Below are 20,682 nucleotides of genomic sequence, written 5' to 3'. Positions count from 1 at the left end.
AGCACTGGATCCTATTTGGTTAATGGGCTCCATCTCAGCTGAGGGCTTTGGGTGAATCCCCTGTTCCACAGTGTGCACACTGCTTTCTGTAGAGATTTTAATGCTTAGCTTTCTTTGACATTTCTCTGTCAGCCAGCAGGAGGAAACAGACTGCATCTCTTGTAGACTATATGCAAAAAGAAATCTCTGGACAAATACAAGCCCCCCAGTAAAACTGCTATTAAAATAATTTGATAGCATCATTCAACCAATCCTCTTATATGGGAGTGAGGACTGGAGTCTATCAATAACCCCAAATGGCAGAGAATGGAACAAAACTCCATTAGAAATCCCACACATCCGGTTTCTGTGTCCACAGAAACAACTCTAACAGTGATTGGGCTCAGTGCAGAATTAGGACACTTCCCCTTACTACTTGTCATGCAAAAAATAATATTCAAATTCTGGTGATATCTCAATAACGGTGACACAAACTTCCTCCACTACCAGGCACTCTGTGGAATAACACAAAACCCTGTAAAAAACATACTTCACACATACCATATGTAGCAAATGTGCCATACCCATCCAGCATTAACACCTGTAACCTGGCCTTGAAAAGGCAGCAATGTAAATATTGCAAAATACCCTAGAATTCCAATGCACCTCATATTGGAGGGTGCAAGTTGGAAAACAGAACAAGATGGACTGCTTCAGATCTCTACACAGAAAATATGTACCAGCAGAATACCTCACCTTGGTCATAAATGCAAAAAACAGACAGACCCTCACCAAATATAGAATAAATGATCATAGACTAGAGATATAGAAAGGTACAGACAAAAATTGAACTGGAAACCCCACGAAGCCAGACTCTGAGTGCCATAAAGTACTGGCGATATAGAACCAGAAATGCATGTCCTATGCTGTGCAAAATACAAAGATATTAGAGACACGTTTCCCAAAGCTAACAGAGAAAATCAGTCTTCCCACAAAAGAATGAGCAAGGAGAACTATTTCTAATCCTACCTAGGGGAAAGAAGAGAAATGTCCCTGATGCTGTACTTTTTATTGCCTTTACTTGACTTATTTTTTAGTTTTTTTAGTTTTTCTTTCCCTTTTATTTTAATCAGTCTGGCAGCACATATAAAATTATCATGCCAACAAAGTTATCTGAATCATTTGATCCTCACTCCTGGAGCTGATAGATCTATTTCTCCTGTCCCAATCCATAACTCCAAGAGAAAGGGTTAGGAGCTCTCCTCTTCTATCCCAGTTCTTCAGCCCAAGGAGGAGGATAGATTCTCTCCCACTGTCATGATTGCTTATCTGGGTAGGGGAATAGATCTTTGCCCCTGCCCAGCCCCTTATTCTGGGAAATGTCAGCTTCTGTCCAACCTTTCTCTGTGGCTGTTTTTCTTTTCCTCATACCCTGGTTTTGGGAGTTTCTTCCCTTCTTCCTGTTCTGAAAGGGAGGTGTAGGTATGTGGGACTCGGGAGAACTGCTTTTAGTCTTCTTGGGAGGGGAAAGGACCAGGACAACTGTTCCTATGCCTAGGTGGGGTGGAGAAGCAAGATAAAGGGCCTGTGTTGGCATTGGGATGGGAGTGGAAGAGCTCCAGAGGGTTGCCTCCAGCCTCAAGGAGGGATACTCTCCTGACCAGGGCCTCGGCATCTCAGAGCTGCAAATGCCTGTGGGAGAGGATTGTTCCAGATGTTAGAGGGGACATTTGTGCCAGTTTTCTTGGCTAGGGCATCATTTTTTTACTCTTGCACAGTGTACTGTTTTCCCTAAGGCCAGCCCAGACCAGGACCAATTAAAGGAGAACTTGCAGATTTGTTTTCTCTCACAATAATTAGGAATATTTATTTCCCTTTACCACAAACAGGTGTGATGGGATTGTGCTCTGAACATATCAGAACAATTGTCAGTAGGCAAACTCTGATTTCATTAGCTGATTTGATGGCGTCGTCATAGGATACTTCACATTTCAATTGGGAATCAAAAGCATTGCTGGAAGAGTGTCCTGAGACTTTAGATCCTTTAGCACAGTCCGTTCATTAGAGAGCAACAAACCTGCTTCCTTCCATCTAGTAGTGTCCCTGTTCTGAAACAGATATTAGGAGTACATGTCTTGAGACTTCAGAAGACTAATCAAAACTTTTTTGGTTTTGCAGTTGGCAAATAAGTACTGGGCTCCTCATGTGAAGAAGAAACTACCCTTTGATTATAAGGTAAAATGCTTGGATTTACTTACACTCCATTCTCTCATCTGCCTCCATCCAAAAACATTACTAAAAATTATCAAGGTTGATATTCAGCGCTACTTAGCTGGATGAGTAGAGATTTAACCACCTAAGTGGCAGCTGCTGAATATCCAGCTATGTTCAGCAGTTACCGCTTAGCTGAATAAGTACTTATTGGCTAAGTAGATAGCTGGCTGTTAGTTGGTGGGTGGGGGATGGATTGGGGCACTGCTACTTATCCAGTTAACTTAACCAGATAAGTAGCGATTTTCACTCTTATCCAATTAAGTTACTCGGATAAGTTAGGCCTGCCATACAGCAGGTTTAACTTAGCCAGATATAACTTATCCGGCTAAGTAGCGACTTTTACTTGGATATTCAGCGGCATAGCCGTGCTGTAGAATAAGTTACCTCCAGCTAAGTTACATAGTTGTTTAGCCTTGAATAATGCTGAGGTCATCACTTCTTTCTTTAGAATGTTACCAAACTATTCCTTTCTGCATACACTACCCAAAGCCTTATCTGTTCTCTCAACACCTCCTCCTTAGAGTATAGTAGCCTGCTCCTCACAGGTCTCCTACTACTGTGTAACTTATCCACCAGGGACATTATCGCCATGTGACCCATCTTCTTGGATCATTGATTTGGCTTTCCATATGCTTCCACATTTAATTCAAGTTTCTGCTCATCTTCACTCTGTGGCTCATGACCTTTTCTAACAACATGTCTCCTGATAGCCTCTGTTCATTAATCAAGCAGCTCTTATCTGTGCCCTTCCCCTCCATTGCCAAGTCTCCTTGCCATGTTTTCCATCTTGCCTGGAGCAAACTCCCTGAATTAGTGCATTATGCCCCTTCTCTGCCATATTCAGGTCCCACCTAAAAAAACATTTTTCTGAGACTGCTTTTAAATCTTAAAACTGTGGTTCTTCCCAATCATACACTGGTCAGTTTTAGCCATGAATACATTTCCAGAAAGTTCACATTTGACTTGTCTGTGTGTCTTGACCAGATTGTAAGCTCCTTGGAGCAGGGACTCTCTTTTATGTGTACCTGTGCACTGCTGTGCACATCTAGTAGTGATATGAAAACATTTTTAGTGGTTAATAGTTTTAGTAACTTTACAATTGATATTTCTATTGTAAGCTTAAATGAGGAGAATGTAGGGTAGCATTGCTGCACAGGAGTTGAATGTTTGTATATGTAGTTTTGAGCAGCGCTAAAAATAAACTCTCTTGCAGATAACTGTTAACATTATTTGGCTATTAGAGAATGCTCTGTAAATTGAAACAGTGTAGTTGACTACCTGTTACTTACATGTGCACAGAACGGCAGAAGGAATGATACATTTTGGCCCCTGCTTCTCATCAATAAGTGGTTACATGATGATTACTTGCAAGGGATTTCTGCCCTCTGGAATGAATCATTTTCTGCTGGAGATCTGACTCTCTGTGTTCCGTCCTTGATCTTCTGTTGTCCTTCTACGAGCATTTTTCCTGGACTCTGAGAGAAAGCTGATGTTTCAGGATACAAACTAATGCCTGACATTGAACATGGAGGATTTAGTTCATTTCTAAGGTTCAGTCCAAAATTCCCATCGTTACATATTGCTTTTTGCCCAGAGAACAGAGAGGACGGGATCTTGTCAGAGCCTGACTTTCTTAGATACTGCCTTTCCTGTCTGCCCCAGGATAATGTCGGGTTGGCCCAAAGGATCTTGGGACATGTTTTCTTTTAATCACGTTCAAAATATTTTAAGTTATAAGGTAAACATGCTTTTGATTATAAGGTAAAAAAAATTAAGTGTACCAATAATCTGAAAATATCTGAATCAAAAAATCTCCTGGTAAAATGTCAGCCTACCTTTCAGATAACTGACCTGATTTCTCTGTACTGATGACAGCCCCATTGTTCAATAAGCAGCATTTCTGGCTAACTGAGGAGCAGCTAGAGATGTCCAGGGCTTTTATAGCATCAGACAAGTCATAGAAGAGTTACATCAGCAGGATTGTGACAATGCTAGTGATCTCAAAAATATCTCACTATATGAAAAGCAGTTGGTTTGTTCATTTGATGTTTGTCAGTTTCACTGCCAGGATGTGTGACTAGGCAGGTGCTACTTGCTGTTCAGCAGTTGAAAGGTAGGCCATGCTTGGGGAATGGAACAACGCAGCTATCAAGGAGTGGTCACGGGAGATGATGCAGTTGGTGGGGAGTGCACATTTCCTGAAGTTCAGGTAGCCAGGGCAGGAGTGGATGGTACCAATACAGCTGCATGGCCCAGCTTGCAGAGAGTTCAGGCCCCACCAGCCATAGAGGAAGCAGCACAAGGGCATATGAGTGGAGCAGATAGCTGAGAGCCTGGGCCCCCCCCCCCCCCTCCACCAAGCTGAGGATGTGCAGGAGTTGTCAGTGGTGGTGCTGGGGGTGATCACAGAAATATGGTAGAGTGAGGAACTAAAGGAGCGCAGATAGGGGAGGAATGCAAGGGTTGGGGAGGGGAGACTGGGTGTACATCCTGCTACCAATGTTTGTTTCTGTCATTTAATGACAAGCTTTCTTTCTAGTTTATTATAATACACTTTTTGTCTGGAAAATGGGAGGCTGTGGTACCAGCAGTGGCCACAAGGTGTCTTTAATAATGGGTTAATGAGGATGCAGCACCAGCAAAGGCCACCATGTGTCAAATCTGTTGCCATTTCAGTACAGCTTTTTTTTTTTTTTTAATGCTGTATTTAACAAGGCAGCATAATGAAAAGGAGTATATAAATACAAGTGTGGTATCCTGGAGCAGTAACATCAGATCACACACAAGGGACAGTTCCATTTTCATGTGACTGATACAAATTAGAAGCCCACATATCCAGTGGCAGGTGAGAGGCATTCAAAAAAGTATCACTTAGAAGTCTTAGAGAGGGATTTCAAACTCCAGTACGGACAGCAGAGTTGTCACCCACATAGGTCCAATATTTATCCCAAATGTTATCACACATAGCCATCTTTGGGTTCAACATACAAGTCCCTTCGGAAGTTAGACTAATACACCTTTTTATTAGACTAACTGCCAAAGGGAAGGGAGGCTTATGTGATCAGTCTGTGTGTATGTCTGTCCTTCAGTAACAACTTTCCCATTCAGGGTCCTACCCATACGCATTTTCAGGCAATGATGTGGGGGGGGGGGGGGGGAACATAAAGATTTTGGCATGGATTTTTTTTTTTTTTTGAGCCATTTATTCCATGAATACGTGTGCGTGATTGTTTTTCCCCTAATACATTTTGGAGTTTTCTATCCACACTAAATGTTTACGAGGTATCAAGGAGTCTAAAAGGATCATGTAGGGGTATTTATTTGGGGGGAGGGCCCCACATATCCCACAAAAACATGCACACAATTCCACTATCTAATAACTTTTGGCCAGATATGATACCTAATAATTTTTGATTGCCCCCCCCTCTGATTGACACCAGATTTTCAGGACACGTCAGTCACGGGGAGCATGAGGATTCTGACAGCAGATTTATTTTGATCCACATAATTACATGAATACACGTGCCCAGCTTGCCCCCTGTTACTTTTGGTTTTACTTCCAGCCCACACCAAATTTTCAGGACTTGTCGGACAGTCTGTGAGGGTCATGAAGGGGTACATGTTGCTGATCCACCTATTCCGTGAATACACATCTGTATTGATGCCACCCGGTGACGTTTGGGTTTTGCATCCGATTCACACCGTGTTTTCAGGAAATGTGAGGGATTGTGACATGGGAATATCAACATGCAGTTACACCACCTAATAATGCCACACAAAAACTTAATGATATGTTAGGGGGCCTATGAGGATCATAAGAGGAGTATTTTTTGGGAGATTCCAAATATTCATTGCTATTAGTTTTTGCATCCTAACCACATCAGATTTTCAGAAGATGTCAGGTGGGTGAATAGGAGTCAGACACACAGAGTTTTCCCCATCCACTTAGGTGCGCACAAATACTGGAAAGCAGGTTTCATTAGTTCTGTGTGGAACTTTTAGTTGCAATACTTAGCTGCTCTGTACCTCCTAAATCCCCCTTTTCCTGACATAGCTTTTGTAGTATAATTTAGTTTTTTAAATTGACTAGGACTCTTGTTCTAGTATAGTTTAGTTCTGATCTAGTCTTTTCATTAAACCACACAGTACCACGAGTACAGGATATCTCCTACCATAACTTCAGTGATGCTGTCTCCGTTTGTCGGATCCAGTGTTGCCTTGCTATAGGTAGGCTTTGCGATTACTTACTTGAGAAATAACTCTTATGAGGACTCCTCTTTTCTCCTGCAGCTGGAGCTCTTTGGAGATCTGGTAGTTTTAAATCCCCCATTAACAGCACCCGTCTTTCGGTGTGCTATTCTTTGAACGACTTCTGTTCTATCTTATCTCTTTTTCCCTTATGATAGCGGATGGTAGATTTTACTTACTATATGTTATCTAGATTATTAGACACCATAGGTTTCTTCATGATAACCCTCAACTGCTCCTTTCTCATTCTGTGTCTCAATGGCTCTTATTTTGTCCCTAACATATAAAGCAGCCATTCTTCTCCTTTTTTCCCCCAGGCCTGGGAGGGTGCAGCCTTTGCATGTGCGGTTTTGACGGGACCGTGGGCAGCCTCCTGCCCTGTTCAGGAGTAGCTTTGGTACATCCCACTTGTTCTGGATCCATCAATCTAAACGTTAAGAAATAAGAAATTACTCCTTACCCAATCATTTCCTTTTCTTTAGTATAGACATGTGGATCCACCTTCTCGCCTTTGGCTGCCGGCAGGTTGTGCTACTGTCCTCCTGCATGGCTGCATGTTTCCAGAGGTTACTGGTACGTGTTAATCCAGGCCCTAGAGTAGTTTTAATAAATTCTTTGTCTGAGCTCAGTGTTTCCTGTTGGCTGAGTGCTTGCATGGTTATCTGTTATTAATCGAGTTTTGTTAGTCTGTCCACAGTTGGCTTTTGCAGAGAATACTGACGGGTTGGGGTATATATATATTGTGATGTTAAAACAGATGTCAGTTTTGCTCCGTCTCCATCTGCTGGTAATGGTGCTTAACCCACTTGTTCTGGATCTACCTGTCTATACTAAAGAAAAGGAAATTATCAGGTAAGTAGTAATTTCTCATTATCACTTACACCAGATATTTAGCAGGTATAAAAAATGTGCAAGTAAGTTGGAAAAGGGGTTGCACATGTGTGTCTTTTAAAATAGCAATTTATCCCACGTCCTCTCGACCCCAGGACATGTCCACCACATATGGTAGGAAGTATTGGAGTTCTTGGGGGAGGTTCTGGGTACATCTGTGCGATGGAACCCCTCCACTTGCCCCCTAAGTTTAGTAGAGGAGTTCGAGACTGAGCTACAGAGACTTCTCGTACTACAGGTGGTTATAGGGACAAGATGCGTAATAGCACAATGGTGGAAGAAAGCTGAAACACCTACCTTGCAAGATGAGATACCTTACAGCAATTAGGAATGATAGGGTGCCCAAGTTTCAGGGCATATGGGTGCCTTACTTTACGTGGAGCAAGCGACCCCGGTTGTCTGCTTTATAAGGTGACTTGGGGCCTCTTTCAAATGCACAGGGTGGGGGGGGGGCGGGAAGTTGATAGGGCAAAGAGGGTAAACGAAAGAAAACCGCAATGGTGTCTCATACAAAGGCCCAGTTTATTTAATGGAACGGTTTTTCATTGAACAATATTATGTATTTTACTCTGTTCCTATGTTTATTTATATCATATATGTCTATCTTTACATATCTTTGCATTATTCTCTTGTTGATGGACAAAGTGTTTTGTTGACCACCATGTTAAATAAAGAATTACAAAAAAAAAATAGCAATTTATGCGTGCATGTGTTGGTCCCGCCCTGGAATGCCCCTAGACCGCCCCTTTTTTTTTACATGTTTATTTGCCTGCGAAAGTGAATACATGTGTGGCTTTTATTAAATACGGAACACATGCATAGTGGTTACTTATGCCCGTATTCGCTAATTTTTGTGTGCTCAGTGCTTTTAAAATTCATCTTTAAATGCTTACTGCATAAGCTTTTGTAGGTTTTTAGGATAGGTTTCGTCAAACTGTTAGGCCTAAGATTAAGTGAGATTTTAGAAGGTAGGTATGTCAACTCCAAGAGACTAGTTAGTGCTCATTCTGTCCTCATAGGTATATAGTAAGATGTCTTTAGGGACTTTTGTTTTCAGTTTTTATTTTATTTTCCCTGGCAATTTCAATGTTATAATAAAAGAAATCGGTGAAAAAATGACTTTGCTACTCATTTTTCTCCTGTTTCTTATAACAGTCATTTTTCCATTGATTTTTTTTTTTTGTTATAACATTGAAATTCCTATGGAAAATAAAATAAAACTGAAAATGAAGGTCCCTAGATGTATTGCACATCTAGTCTCCTAAATGTCTCATGTTGTAGGCTACATTATATAGCTTAAAATTTGGCAGACCCATATCACCTTGTTCTATGGGCTTCATCAATATATTAAGAGCTATTCTAGCACTCCTCCCTACCCATATGCAATTTCCTGTGGCCCCATTTATTATATTTAATTCTCTTTTGGTCAGATAAATAGAAATTAGCTGAAAAACATATTGCCATTTGGGAAGTATCATCTTGCGAAGTAGATGAATCTTTCCAATCAATGAAATTAGAAAATTGTGCCCACTGCTACAGCAGTAATCTAGTAGAGGAAAATAAATGGGAGCAATTCTTAAGTTGCAGCGTCATATTATCTCTGGGTAATAGAATCCCTGGATATTTAGAAGATTCCCCTGTCCACTTCAGTTGAAATTCAGTCCCCATAGGTCTCTTTATCTCTTATGATATATCTTTATTAGTTTTTAGCTCTGCTAATTCTCTGTATTTTGAAAACTGCTGTAGACTACACCGTAGGAACTGCACCAGATATGCATAAAAAAACCCCCTGCAAGCTTTAATTCTAAATAGTCCATTTTAACCCTTGAGATCTTCATCCTCTCTTTAATATACTTAAAAAGAGGTTCTAAACATAAAAGGAACAGAAGTGGGGAAAGGGGCACCCCTGGTAGGGTTGGAACAATATTTAGCAAATCTGGGTGTCGGCTCAGAATTTTTAGGAGCCAGGGAAATTATTTTTCCTATTTTTTTTTCAAGATTTTTCCCTTAAATACCTTATTTTTTTTTAAAGTTCTGTCTCTTTTTTTGGAGGAGGGTGTGTATAGTCATTTTGCCTTTTTGACAACTCCCCCCCCCCCCCCTCTGCTTTCTCCTTCCTGCAGCTTCTTCCCTCCTCTGCTGCTGCTCTCCATCAGCTTCTTATCTCAGTCTCTCACTGTGGCTCACCTTGGGCCAGACCCCAGCAGCTTTTTGGGGGCTCAGCAGGGGTGGCAGCACTCACAACTCTTCTGATGTCTTGTGGCCCCTCTTCCCGACCAGGAACTAAAGTTTTAGGAATCCATGGTTTTCCAGTCCTATGTATCTATCTCTGGATGTTTTCATACACATAGATATGAATGCATGCAACAGTACAAATGGAAGGACTGATTAAAATCAGTGGTTGAAATGGATTTCCCTTGCTCTTACTGTGCAGCGTTCTAGAGTCAGAAGCCTGTTACCTTATGCAGCACTAAACTCTTCCCAATGTTTTCACTTATTCATTCCAGGTTATTGAAGATGTGTATGAAAAGGAAATTGCAAAGTCAAGGTGGGTATAATTTTCCAGCATCTCTTCAACTGTCACGATCCATTTACATTTTAAAGCACAGCCATCACCCATGGAGAGCTGTACAAAGTGTGGAAGGAACTTTCAGGAGAGAAGACAAGCTATTTTTGCTGTGCTTTCTAGGCATTTCCAGAAACTTCTTTTTTCAAAATCTTTTTAACCGCAGGCTGAACATTGTCAGTGGTCTACTCAGTAGTAGCAGTTCCCAGGCTCATTGTTGCCTTCGTGGCTAATAGAAAGTGGTATAAAAACTTAGAAGTGATTTTGTGTATTTTTAGGATGCATGTTGTAAGAATAGTGCCTGTATGCAAGGTAATGCGAAGAAATGGCCCATTGTATATATTTGCGAAACTGAATTCGTTATCATCCATGGTGTTGTCTGAGGTCAAGACAGGGGGCACTTCTGCAGGTACCATCGATCAGGCAAGTGCAGAAAGCTTAGTTTAGGGGAAGGTCATTCTCCGTTATTGCACCCACATTTTACCTTCCGGAAGAAGGTGAAATCGTGGCTCTTTCTTGATATATGAATAAAAGGATTACATCTTTACTGGGTGAAGCGTATACATTGTTCATGGACACATTTCTGTTATGGCTGCTCTTATTGCTGATGCTGATTATTGTGGCGTTTGTTATGCTTTGGTTGTTTTTGTGGGTGCTGTCTTGTACAGTTGTATTTTACATTTTTTTCCTGCTCAATGTAATTGTTATTTTTGCTGCCTGTAACAAAAAAAAAAAAAAAGAAAAACTCCTTGCAGGAACTATAGCAGATTTAGATGCAGGCCTACAGCCCAGTAACATCAGAGAACAAGCAAGAGAAAGGTCAGAGCAGGTAATGTAATTGATTTTTAACTAAAACTTCAGCAAAATCTGCAGATGTACTGACTATCCAACCATATGTGTTGAAAGATTTTCATCTGGGAACATCTTCTCTAACAGATGTCAGAAAAGTCAGGACAAATTTTATTTCACAGCACTAGTGTAGCATATATTTGATATAACATCTGTATTGTGGTTCTTGGCGCACAGTGCAAAACTGATGCTTTATGTGCCCTGCTTCAAATGACCTTAGTTTAAATCTCAAATCTGCTTCCCACTTATGTGGATAATTAACTATCACAGACACAAAAAGGTGTTTGTTTAACACACGTGTGAAACTTGTGAGCAGTAGTGGCAACCAACAAGATTTCAGCCCTGGCTGCTGCCCATTTGTATATTTTTATACATTCACATATTCAGTCATAATAAAAACAAATTGGAGTGAGAGTACATTTGTTATGTACTTGCCTCGTGTTTAGATCAGAAAGGTCTGGGCATTCTGCAGAATCTTAAGGAGTTTCTTTGAGATATTTAAATATCTGTAGGGGAGAAGGTTTGGGGGAAGAGGGCTGGGAGAGAAGCACCTTTTTTTTTTTTTTTTTTTTTTTTTTTTTTAAGGTAGCTGGGATGCTGACCTTGGGACTGAGGCTAAAATCACCAAAAAAATATAGCAAAAATAAAACATTGTTGCAGAGCCTGCCATGATTCTCATCTTCTTCCTATATAAATTTCAAAGCTTGTCCAATTCTGTTTGGGCTTTTAGGATATCAGCCTTCTCAAATCTCCCACTCTAAGTATGCAGTAAAACTCTTTTTCTTAGCATACAGACAGGTGGATCGAGAGCCATTAGGTTATGCACCTCTACCAGCAGATGAAGATGGAGCCAAGCTGACGACACGGTATATGTACCCCTGCACCGACATCATCCTGCCAGTATTCTCCATCTCCAGCAGATGGTGGAAGTGCATCTCCCTACTAGGGATTGCTTAAACATTTTAAAGGCGAAAAGGAGGAGGAAAATTATTCGCCCTGCTCTCCTGTGGTGATACCTTATGGTCCCTCCCTCAGATGAGAATTCCTGAGGTGATATCCTTGGATCCATCCCTCAGATGAGTGCCTTGGTCTAGTAGCTGGTTTTCCACCGGCGTGGACTTAACTGTAAAACCCACCCCAAAAAAACAGCTGAAAGGCAAGCAGGTGCAGGAAGCTGAGTGCGGCGGTGAAGATCCTTGCCCCCTTTCCCTGCAGCCGGAGACTGACCTTATACTCAGCCGAATGGGCTAAACTCAGGTAATTAAAAAAAAGAAAAAAAGGAAGAGAGAAGTAGGGGAGTTAAGTAGTTTACTCCTATCTTCTCCTGTCTCCTTGCTTGGTGCGCCAATCCGATGTTTGTTCCCACCTCCGGGGGAGCTTAGGGGATGTGGCAGCTTGGCGGGTTGAGCAGCCTTTTTGGCTAGGCTCCTCTCTGAGGCTTGAGTTTGCCGCGTAGTAGGCTGCCGCAGTATTTTCATGCGATTTTTCTTGCACATTAGACTGCCCTCTTCAGTTATGTTGGTTCGTACTTGTGTGCCCGGCTGTGCACCCAGTAGTGCTTCCAGTTTGTGTGCTTAGTTGTGTGAGTAGTTGGGCACGTAGGGGCGCCTGCCTGGTCATTTATTTATGCTCACTGAGTGTCCTGGTGGGAGCTCAGTTTTGTATGCTTATCGGAACACTGTGATGAGCACCTAATTTTTGGGCAAATAAGTTTGGGCGCCTATTTTTTACAGTGCTAACACAGCGGGGCGCACCATAATTAGATGCCTGTTAGAGCATACTGGCAATTTGATGGCGCCAATAGCTAAGAAGCCTAAGCATCTTGCCCTTTGTGCTGCTTGTCGTATTCGGGCGTCTCAGCTTGGCATTCTCTGTAACTTGTGTCAGCGCTGCTTGGAGGCTCAGGGAGAATTGCCTCTGTCTGATTTTTGTTAAACCCGGTTCCTCCCAGCTTAATGCGTGAATGGAAAAAAAAAGCTGTCAGAGGTGTTGCCTGATTTTGGGGCTCCCCTAACTGTTACCTCAGCAGGGGAAGGTAGTTCAGTGGGTGCAGGACTGATGCTCCCTGGTTTTGGTTTGGACCTCAGGCGCAGTCCCCAGTCCCAGGTCAATTTTAGCAGTTCAGGATGCATATTTCTGCCTTCCTGGTGCTGTGGGTAAGCGTCGGAGTGCACCTAGATCTGTCGCAGGTCTCCCCAATAGGGAGCCAGCTGGCACGGATGATGGTGCCGATCCTTACTCCCTGGAGGTTGGGGAAATTCCTCCAGGATTGGAGTCATATAGGACTATGTTGCGTTTATATAAATGAGTTACCGGCTCTGATTTCCCAGACTTTGAAGACGCTGGGAGTACCGGGAGCTGAATCCATGTCTGAGCCAAAGAAAGATCCCATTTTGATTTTCTTTGCATAAAGCCTCTTGTTTCTTCCCTATTATGGAGGCCATTCAAGAATTGATTGATCTGGAATGGGGTGCCCTGGAAGTTAATTTTAAAGAGGGACGAGCCTTGGAACGGCGTACCCCCTGGATCCAGCAGCGAGAGAGTAATTGCATTGTCCGTAAATGGATGTGCTCATGTGTGCCGTTAACAAGAGGATGACTTTCCCTGTAGAAGGGAGAGCAGCCTTGAAGGATGCACAGGATTGGAGAATTGAGGCTGTCCTTAAGCAGGCCTCTGAAGTGATGGCAATGAATTTGCAGATAGCTTCTTGTTGTTCCCTGATGGCTCGCTCTTGTTTACTTTTCTTTCAGGAGGTCTATGAATCTGGTGTGAATTCCAGGACAGTGATGAAACCAGCAGCCGCCTATTTGGCAGATGTGGCTGCGATTTGGTCCACACTTCGGACAGAGGGCTGGCTTTGGTAATGGCGGCCAGGCATCAGCTATGGCTTAGGAGTTGGTCAGCCGATGCAATTTCGAAGTCTAATCTTACCAAATTGCCTTTTGAAGGTTCACTCTTGTTTGGGAGTGAACTGAAAAAAAAAATATGGCCAATAAGTCGGGTGAGTCCCACCCTCGGTTACCCGAAGATAAGAAACAGGCGCTTCTATTCTTCAATATGAGAGGTCATACTAAGGGATTCTGGAGACTGCTGTCTGACCCTCAGAGTAGCTGCACTTGGAGGTTGGCTCTACTTTTTATCCATACTACTCACTGCAACATCTTTAGACATCCAGCTTCAGGCTTTCAAGGCTCCTCGAATCTGTGAAGGTCAGTCCACCTATTGAGTTCCAACATGTTTTTAACTCAGTAGTCCTCAAGGAAGAACTCCAAAGGACAACAGTTGGAAGCAATAGCTCAGCATGTAAACAGTGTATACCAACAGGTGCTAGAAAGCTCTGCTCTACTTGGAGTATTAAGTGATCCAACATTGGTTGTTGCCCCTTTGATGCCAAGCTTTGTTGCAGGTGACAGGCCTTCAGTGCAAATAGTCTGGTTCCAGAGGGGATTGGGGAGGTAAGCTACTCCAGTTTTTGATGCTGATCAACCCTGAGATCCCATGAGTTGGAGTTTAGCACTGGAAGGCAGTCACTGCACATGCCAGTGCTTACTAAAACGTCACCATTTTCTATGAGAGTGAGTCTGAGTAGTTGTGGGGTTCTTGGGATCGGTCAGGGGAGTTGTTCTGCTTGGGTGACTTCCCCTTGGAATCCCTCACCCCCCACGGGCTAGAAATAGATCTCCTCCTGAGGATCTTTCCTTTTCAGATTTTGTACAGATAATGGCTAACACCATCTCCATTGATGTGAAGATTGAAAGAAAACCTAGTGCAATTTTTTGTTGATGTCCCTAAGGAGTTGGTGGCAGTGTCTATCCACCCACTCTACAAGGATTTATGTAGGAAACTTCATATGCAGTACTTCCAGTTAGAAAGAAGGTAGACACCAAGTCCAATGTCCAGACGGCTGAGGGATTTGATCACTTCCAATTGCCACATCAGTTTGGTGGTTGGATCTGCCCTGAAAAAGATGAAGAAACCTGAAACACCTCAGTACTCCTCCTCCTCCAGATATAAGTGTCAGAACTTTCCCTGTTTTGGGCATTTTCCCAAAATAGTACTTCATGGTAGTGTTCGCATAGCATTCTGGAAAGGACACGTTTGATAGCGTGGGGTGGCCTTGGCTTCAGAGAGGGGTGCCAGAGAATGGAAAATCACCTGCACTCTGGCTTTTTAACAGAACAACATTTTTATTCTTTTAAATAGAAAAGCATCAGAAGTTTGCTTAACTTAGCAGTGCGACATCAAAAGTCAGACATTCAAACCTACAGGGTTTTGACTTAGTCCTTAGAGTTTACTCCTGTTCTGGGCCTCTTTACTCCTTCCTGAGCCTGGGCTTTTATTCCTCTTCCATGGGAAAAGCCCTGTTTGGATTCCCACTCTGAGTATTTAGGGTAGGATGATCTAGATAGCTGGTCCCTATTCTTTAAGGTGTTCGAGGTTCTAGTCTATGTACCCCTTCACAGCACAATAATTCACTAAGCTCAAGAGGAACAAGAGATTTTGTTCACTTTTGGAAGGATGTGAGAAACATCTAGTTTGCTCGGTTTGTGAAATTTTTGAGACAGCATTGAGAGCCTTTACTCTGGGTTTTGAAGGGTGCAGACTCTCATGGCTGTGAGCTTCTGGCCTCTATTAGGATATTCAAGAAACGCAGATGTGTCATGTACTAGAGGCAAAATGACAAAGAGGCAGATAGCACCTTCTAGACAAACCGATGTATTGAGGCATGAACTTTCAAAGACAAGAGTATACGTTATCAGATGTCTGAAGTGCAATTCAGGAGTTGGGTAAATATAAATAAAGATGGTGGGTGTGGAAGGATGCAAAGTTATAGAGAAGACATTGTGGAGTGAAGAGCAAAGTGAGTAAGTGATAAGGTTCAATCAGCTTTTTTTTATTTTCTTGCTGCTGCAGTCTAAAATGGCTACCCCTCTGGAAGTTTTCAGCATTGTGGAAGGCATCAGATTCAGCTGTATGAAGTGGAAATCCATTGACAAGATAAAGAAACTTGCCTAGACACAGACCATCTCTTTTTTTTTTTTTTTTAATCTAAACATTCTCTTTCTACTTTATATCCTTTACCCCATTCTGCATGCAAAATAAATCCTGTTTGATTATGGTGAGTTTGTGTGGTGCAGATCAAAGAAGATGGCTATTCCCATGGCAGCGGCTCCTCCTGTACCGGGGCACAAAAATCCCAGGCACCATAGTGAAATTTCTGGTTGACCTGATGCCCGGGATTTGTTGAGGTTTAGGGTAGGTAACTAGCTCAGGGCTAACGGACAGAAACACACATATATATATCAAAAGCTCATGCTTCCTTTTGCTATCTTCTGAAGTCTAATGGTCATGTTTGTTGTATTTTTTTGTTTCAGGTTTTCCATAAGAAAGATAATGCTTTTGGAGTTTAGGTAAGTTTGGAGCAAGGTTCTTTTTCTGTCTTTCTGGTATATCATATCCAGCAGGAACAAAAAAAAAAATATGAAGAGAACTAGAAGGGCATCCAGAGGGAGGGGTTCAGTTACTTGGATTTTCTGCCAGCTTGTGTCGCACTGACCAACAGAAGGAAGATGCAGCTTATTAAACTGTTCTCGTACGCTATTATCATTCTTCAAACGAAGAACCTGGGGCAATGGTAAGAACAAGCATGCAGCCACCCCAGGGTGCTAGGGAGGGTGCAATTCGAGTCCCTCTATAGCACCCTGAGGTGCCTGCATGCTTGTTCTTTCCAGTTTTTATAAAATATCCATTGATTTTTGTCAAGTGTTTATTTTAAACTTCATATCTAGGTGAAAGTAAGTACAAATGATAACATTGTTAATTTTAATTTGAAATGTAGCATTAATGCTTTCCAGCATGCTGTTCATTATTTCTTGTTTTTCACTGGTGAGGACAGAGTGAAGGAAAGAAATATCATGTTACAGGGAATACAGCAGACGCTGTGCATAGAGGGGTGCATAACATGTATGCACAGAGTGGCACTCTAGATACTGAAGGATATGGTCTCATTACAGCAGTCTGATAACTGCTGTCACCATCATTATGTTGTTAATTCAGATGTCGATTTGCCAAGAACATGCTTGAACTGCCAGCCTGATGGCTCAGGAGCAGTGCTATCTGCTCCCATACAGAGGGTGCTGAGCTTGATTCCTGGACCAGGACCAGGTCAGCTGGGACTGGGGATGCTGCAGAGAAAGTGCTCATTATCCCTTGGGGGAGGGAAGCCTCACACTAGGTCCATATTCAAAGGGGTTTGTTCAGCTAAGTTACTACTTAACTGCACAGATCCTGGGGCTTTAAATTTCCCACCTTTTTGGCCTGCTCCGTATTATCTGGTTAAGTCATTAATCATCTAACAACCTAGCTCGATGAGTCAGGGACAGTCGGGGGACACTCCGGCTACGTTATCCTGATAACGCCGATCTTCAGTGTTATACAGAAAAATCTAGGACTGCCTCAGTATATTGCCAGTTAAGTACAAAAAAATGAAAACATCCGAGCCAGAAGGCCTGATCCCCTAGGCTCAAAATACGGAATAATATTAGGGCATAGCATCTTGATGGCCCCTCCCTCAAGCACCCCAAAAGAATTTAAATTAGTGACCCATGGAGCTTCTTCCCCCGACCATGTAGGCTCCAGGTTCCTTTCTAACCCCCTCTACCCCCACCTGCAACTCCTACCCAACCCTCCCATCCCACTCAAAACCTCCCAAGGCCACCAGGGTGCAGTACATTCATATCTCACTCCAAGTGGCCTTGGAAGGGGATCTGGTAGGGGTTGTGTGACCTCGTTTCATTGTTAGTTCTGTAGTAGCCCTTACCCCCAAGAATGACTAATGTGTGTTCCCAAGTAACACATGTGGCTCTGATAGGATCACCGAAATATGGGAATTTACCATAAACTGGAGCCTTTGTATGTAGGTAAAGCTCGTAAATACTCATTGCAGCTATCCTGAAATCCTGGCCTGGCTATGGAACTCGAGAACTCTGTCGAACACTATAAGGTGGAGAGCGGGAGAGAAGTCACTATGATGTCAAGTTCATTCCTGTTCTTGGAGTCCCTGTCCATTTTAGGATGACACACAGATACAATGTATTTAGCCTATCTGTTTGCAAAGATCAGGTAACATGGCCCTACCCAGCTGAGGCCCATTGGTAGAATGTGTATAGTCTTAGTGATAACTTGCAAAGTTTTCTAAAATATGATGCTAAAGCAGCGCCATTAAGAAAGTAGTACTAATTCTGCTGCTTCTGCTCCGATATGACTCATGCGTGGGCTCTGCCTTTTTACCTTTCACAGCCAGTACTTGGAAAATTACCTATGGGTGAATTACTCCCCAGAGGTGACCAGCAAGGCCTTCTTAATGTCAATCTGTTGCATGGTGAATGAGAAGTTCCGGGAGAATGTGCCAGCGTGGGAGGTAAGAGCACTTCCCTGTGCACGACAGCTGTCATGGCAGCCCATGGAACTTGTCAGAGAGTAGTGATAAATCGAGACTTGCTTATACTTATGAAAGACTTTCATTGCAAAGCAAATACTTGCTTAAAAAAACAAAGCAAAAAAACAAAGTTCATACATTGAAAATACTGCCAGAAGGCATGAATGTGAAAACCAATCTCTAAGTGACTGTGGTCCAGTCAATATATTGCTCCAAACATGGTCTAAATGGCTGGGTACCAGTTATGAGCTTTGCTAGAGGGCAGGCCTCTCTGCTGCTTCTGGCATGTTTCTTTGAAATAGGCTGCATGGGGGTTTCTCTGACTGCTGATGATTAGATGGTTTGCCTTCTTATGGGGGTCTGAGCAGCTTTGTATCTGCCTTTCTCTAATGCCGGGTAAATTTAATGAAAGATAGTAAACGACAGCAGAAAACATCAAATTGGCCCATGCAGTCTGTCAAGGTTCTTCTGCTTAGGGTAGAGATCTTTGACTCTGATAACTTGTATTAGTTGCAGCTTAAGTTGGAAGAAGTTAGAAATGTGCATCGGGGTAGGGGGGTGTTGGGCTGCAGTGTAGACAAGGGAGGGATACATCAAGGGGGCAATTCTCAGCAGCTTAGGCCATGTACAAAGTAAGCAGGTGGCCTGTTTTAAGTCCATGTTCATTGCACCAGATCTCAAAGGGAAACCACCCGCATTGTTTCTCTTTGACACTGAGCAAGGGCAAATTTATATACATTAAGACGGTAACTTTTAAACAGCCGCACGGGAGCACGTGTATGTGTGTATGCTGGCTCACGTCAAAGGATGCGATCATTTTCTAACATACGCGTGTATATATGTGCATGGTATAAAATAGGCTGAATCGGGCAGACTTTGCATGCCCGACACGTGTAAATTCCAGCCTTTAAGTGTGTGGCTGGGCCTTACGCACGCCGGCCTCGCGCGTAAAGGCCGCTACACGCTCAAGTGCTAGGCCTCTTGGAAGGGGGGGCGGGGTAGAGGGGCGCGGGCCAGGACAGTGCCACTGTTCGCTGTTCCAGAGCCTCGCACACCGGCCGGCTGCCGGCGTGCGCAACTTATTTCAGCTCGGGAGCTGAAGTAAGTTGCTCAACAAAGGTAACCTAAAAAAAAAAATTTTTGGTTCCCTGTACGTACCAGGATCAGTCCAGACCGTGGGTTATGTCCCCCTTCCAGCAGATGGAGTCAGAGCAAAAAGTGAGAGGGTGGTCCCTCATAACTGGTGCGCCCTCTGTAAACCTTCAGTACTTCTCTGACTCCAGCAGATGGCAGTTGCACCTTCGGTTCCCCAGTTCATTTAGAGGATAGTTTATAGAATTTCTTTAATTCTTTTTTGTTTTCCTCTAATTCTTTCCTTGGATGGATCATAGTTATAAAGTTAAAAAAAACAAAACCTGTGGTTTACCTTCTCTGGAGACTTGCAGGCAGAACTTTGTTTTCAGTGACAGATCTGTCTTGTACATTCCGTCTTATGTTATTCTGTTGTTTTTGGGGTAAGTGTTTACTTATTTCTTACAGCCAGTATTTCAGCTGCCTTAGGTGGTCCAACCTCTCCCCCCACAACCCCCTGCTGCCCTGAGATGCCATTTATTCCTCGGGGCAGTCTAACAGTTGCAGAGATGCGCCATTCCTCTGACTGAACGGGAGAGCGGGTCGTTTCTGACAGGTAGCAGCGCTGAATTTCTTGTTCCTGTGAGGAGCTGGGTGCAGGGGGAGGGGTGGTCCAGTCCCTTCCCCGTGGAGACCCATGAGAAGTCTCATACCTCAGGGGTCTCATCAGAGACGTAAAATCCCTCTGTCACTTTCACATCCCTGAGAAGCCTCATATCTCAGGGGTCTCGTCAGAGAAGTAAAATCCCTCTGTCACTTTAGGCTGTCTGGAGGGGAAAAGAAAAAGGAAAAAGAGGAAAGGTTTTTACTTTTTATTAGTCAGTACCCTGTACAAGGACTGGCAGCTTACGGGGGAAGGAGCGGAGAGCAGTTCTCTCTCTCCTGCTCACAACAGCCAGGCACAGAAGGACTTTGCCATTCCCGCGGCAACTCCTCACCTCCCCCCCACCCTCCCGATGCCTCGATTGCCATTTTGTATCCACATGTGGAGAGCCAGCCTACTGCACCTGTTTCTTTGCCCGATGGGGGAAGGGAATTCTCATTTTCCTACTGATGTTGTAAGATAGGAGGCGATGTCCTTTCGTGGATTACAAACTGGTTAAAAGACAGGAAACAGAGAGTAGGATTAAATGGTCAATATTCTCAGTGGAAAAGGGTAAACAGTGGAGTACCTCAGGGATCTGTATTGGGACCGGTGCTTTTCAATATATTTATAAATGATCTGGAAAGGAATACGACGAGTGAGGTTATCAAATTTGCAGATGATACAAAATTATTCAGAGTAGTTAAATCACAGGCAGACTGT

General features: G+C 43.1%; 1 protein-coding gene across 2 annotated transcripts in view; it reads left to right on the top strand.

The window, feature by feature from the left end:
* The window catches only part of AQR (aquarius intron-binding spliceosomal factor), a 276,039-nt gene that overhangs the window by 1,509 nt on the left and 253,848 nt on the right, over positions 1 to 20,682 (top strand). For both annotated transcript variants that reach the window (XM_029599025.1, XM_029599024.1), the window contains exons 2-5: positions 2,158 to 2,214; positions 9,900 to 9,940; positions 16,183 to 16,218; positions 18,107 to 18,227. In XM_029599025.1, coding sequence (XP_029454885.1) covers positions 2,158 to 2,214; positions 9,900 to 9,940; positions 16,183 to 16,218; positions 18,107 to 18,227 — 255 coding nt within the window. The remainder of the gene's footprint in view (positions 1 to 2,157; positions 2,215 to 9,899; positions 9,941 to 16,182; positions 16,219 to 18,106; positions 18,228 to 20,682) is intronic.

Source organism: Rhinatrema bivittatum, chromosome 4 (genome assembly GCF_901001135.1).
Source record: "Rhinatrema bivittatum chromosome 4, aRhiBiv1.1, whole genome shotgun sequence".
Classification (NCBI taxonomy): Eukaryota; Metazoa; Chordata; class Amphibia; order Gymnophiona; family Rhinatrematidae; genus Rhinatrema; species Rhinatrema bivittatum.
The sequence above is the reverse complement of the archived record's forward strand: the minus strand, read 5'-3'. Positions and strand labels throughout refer to the sequence as shown.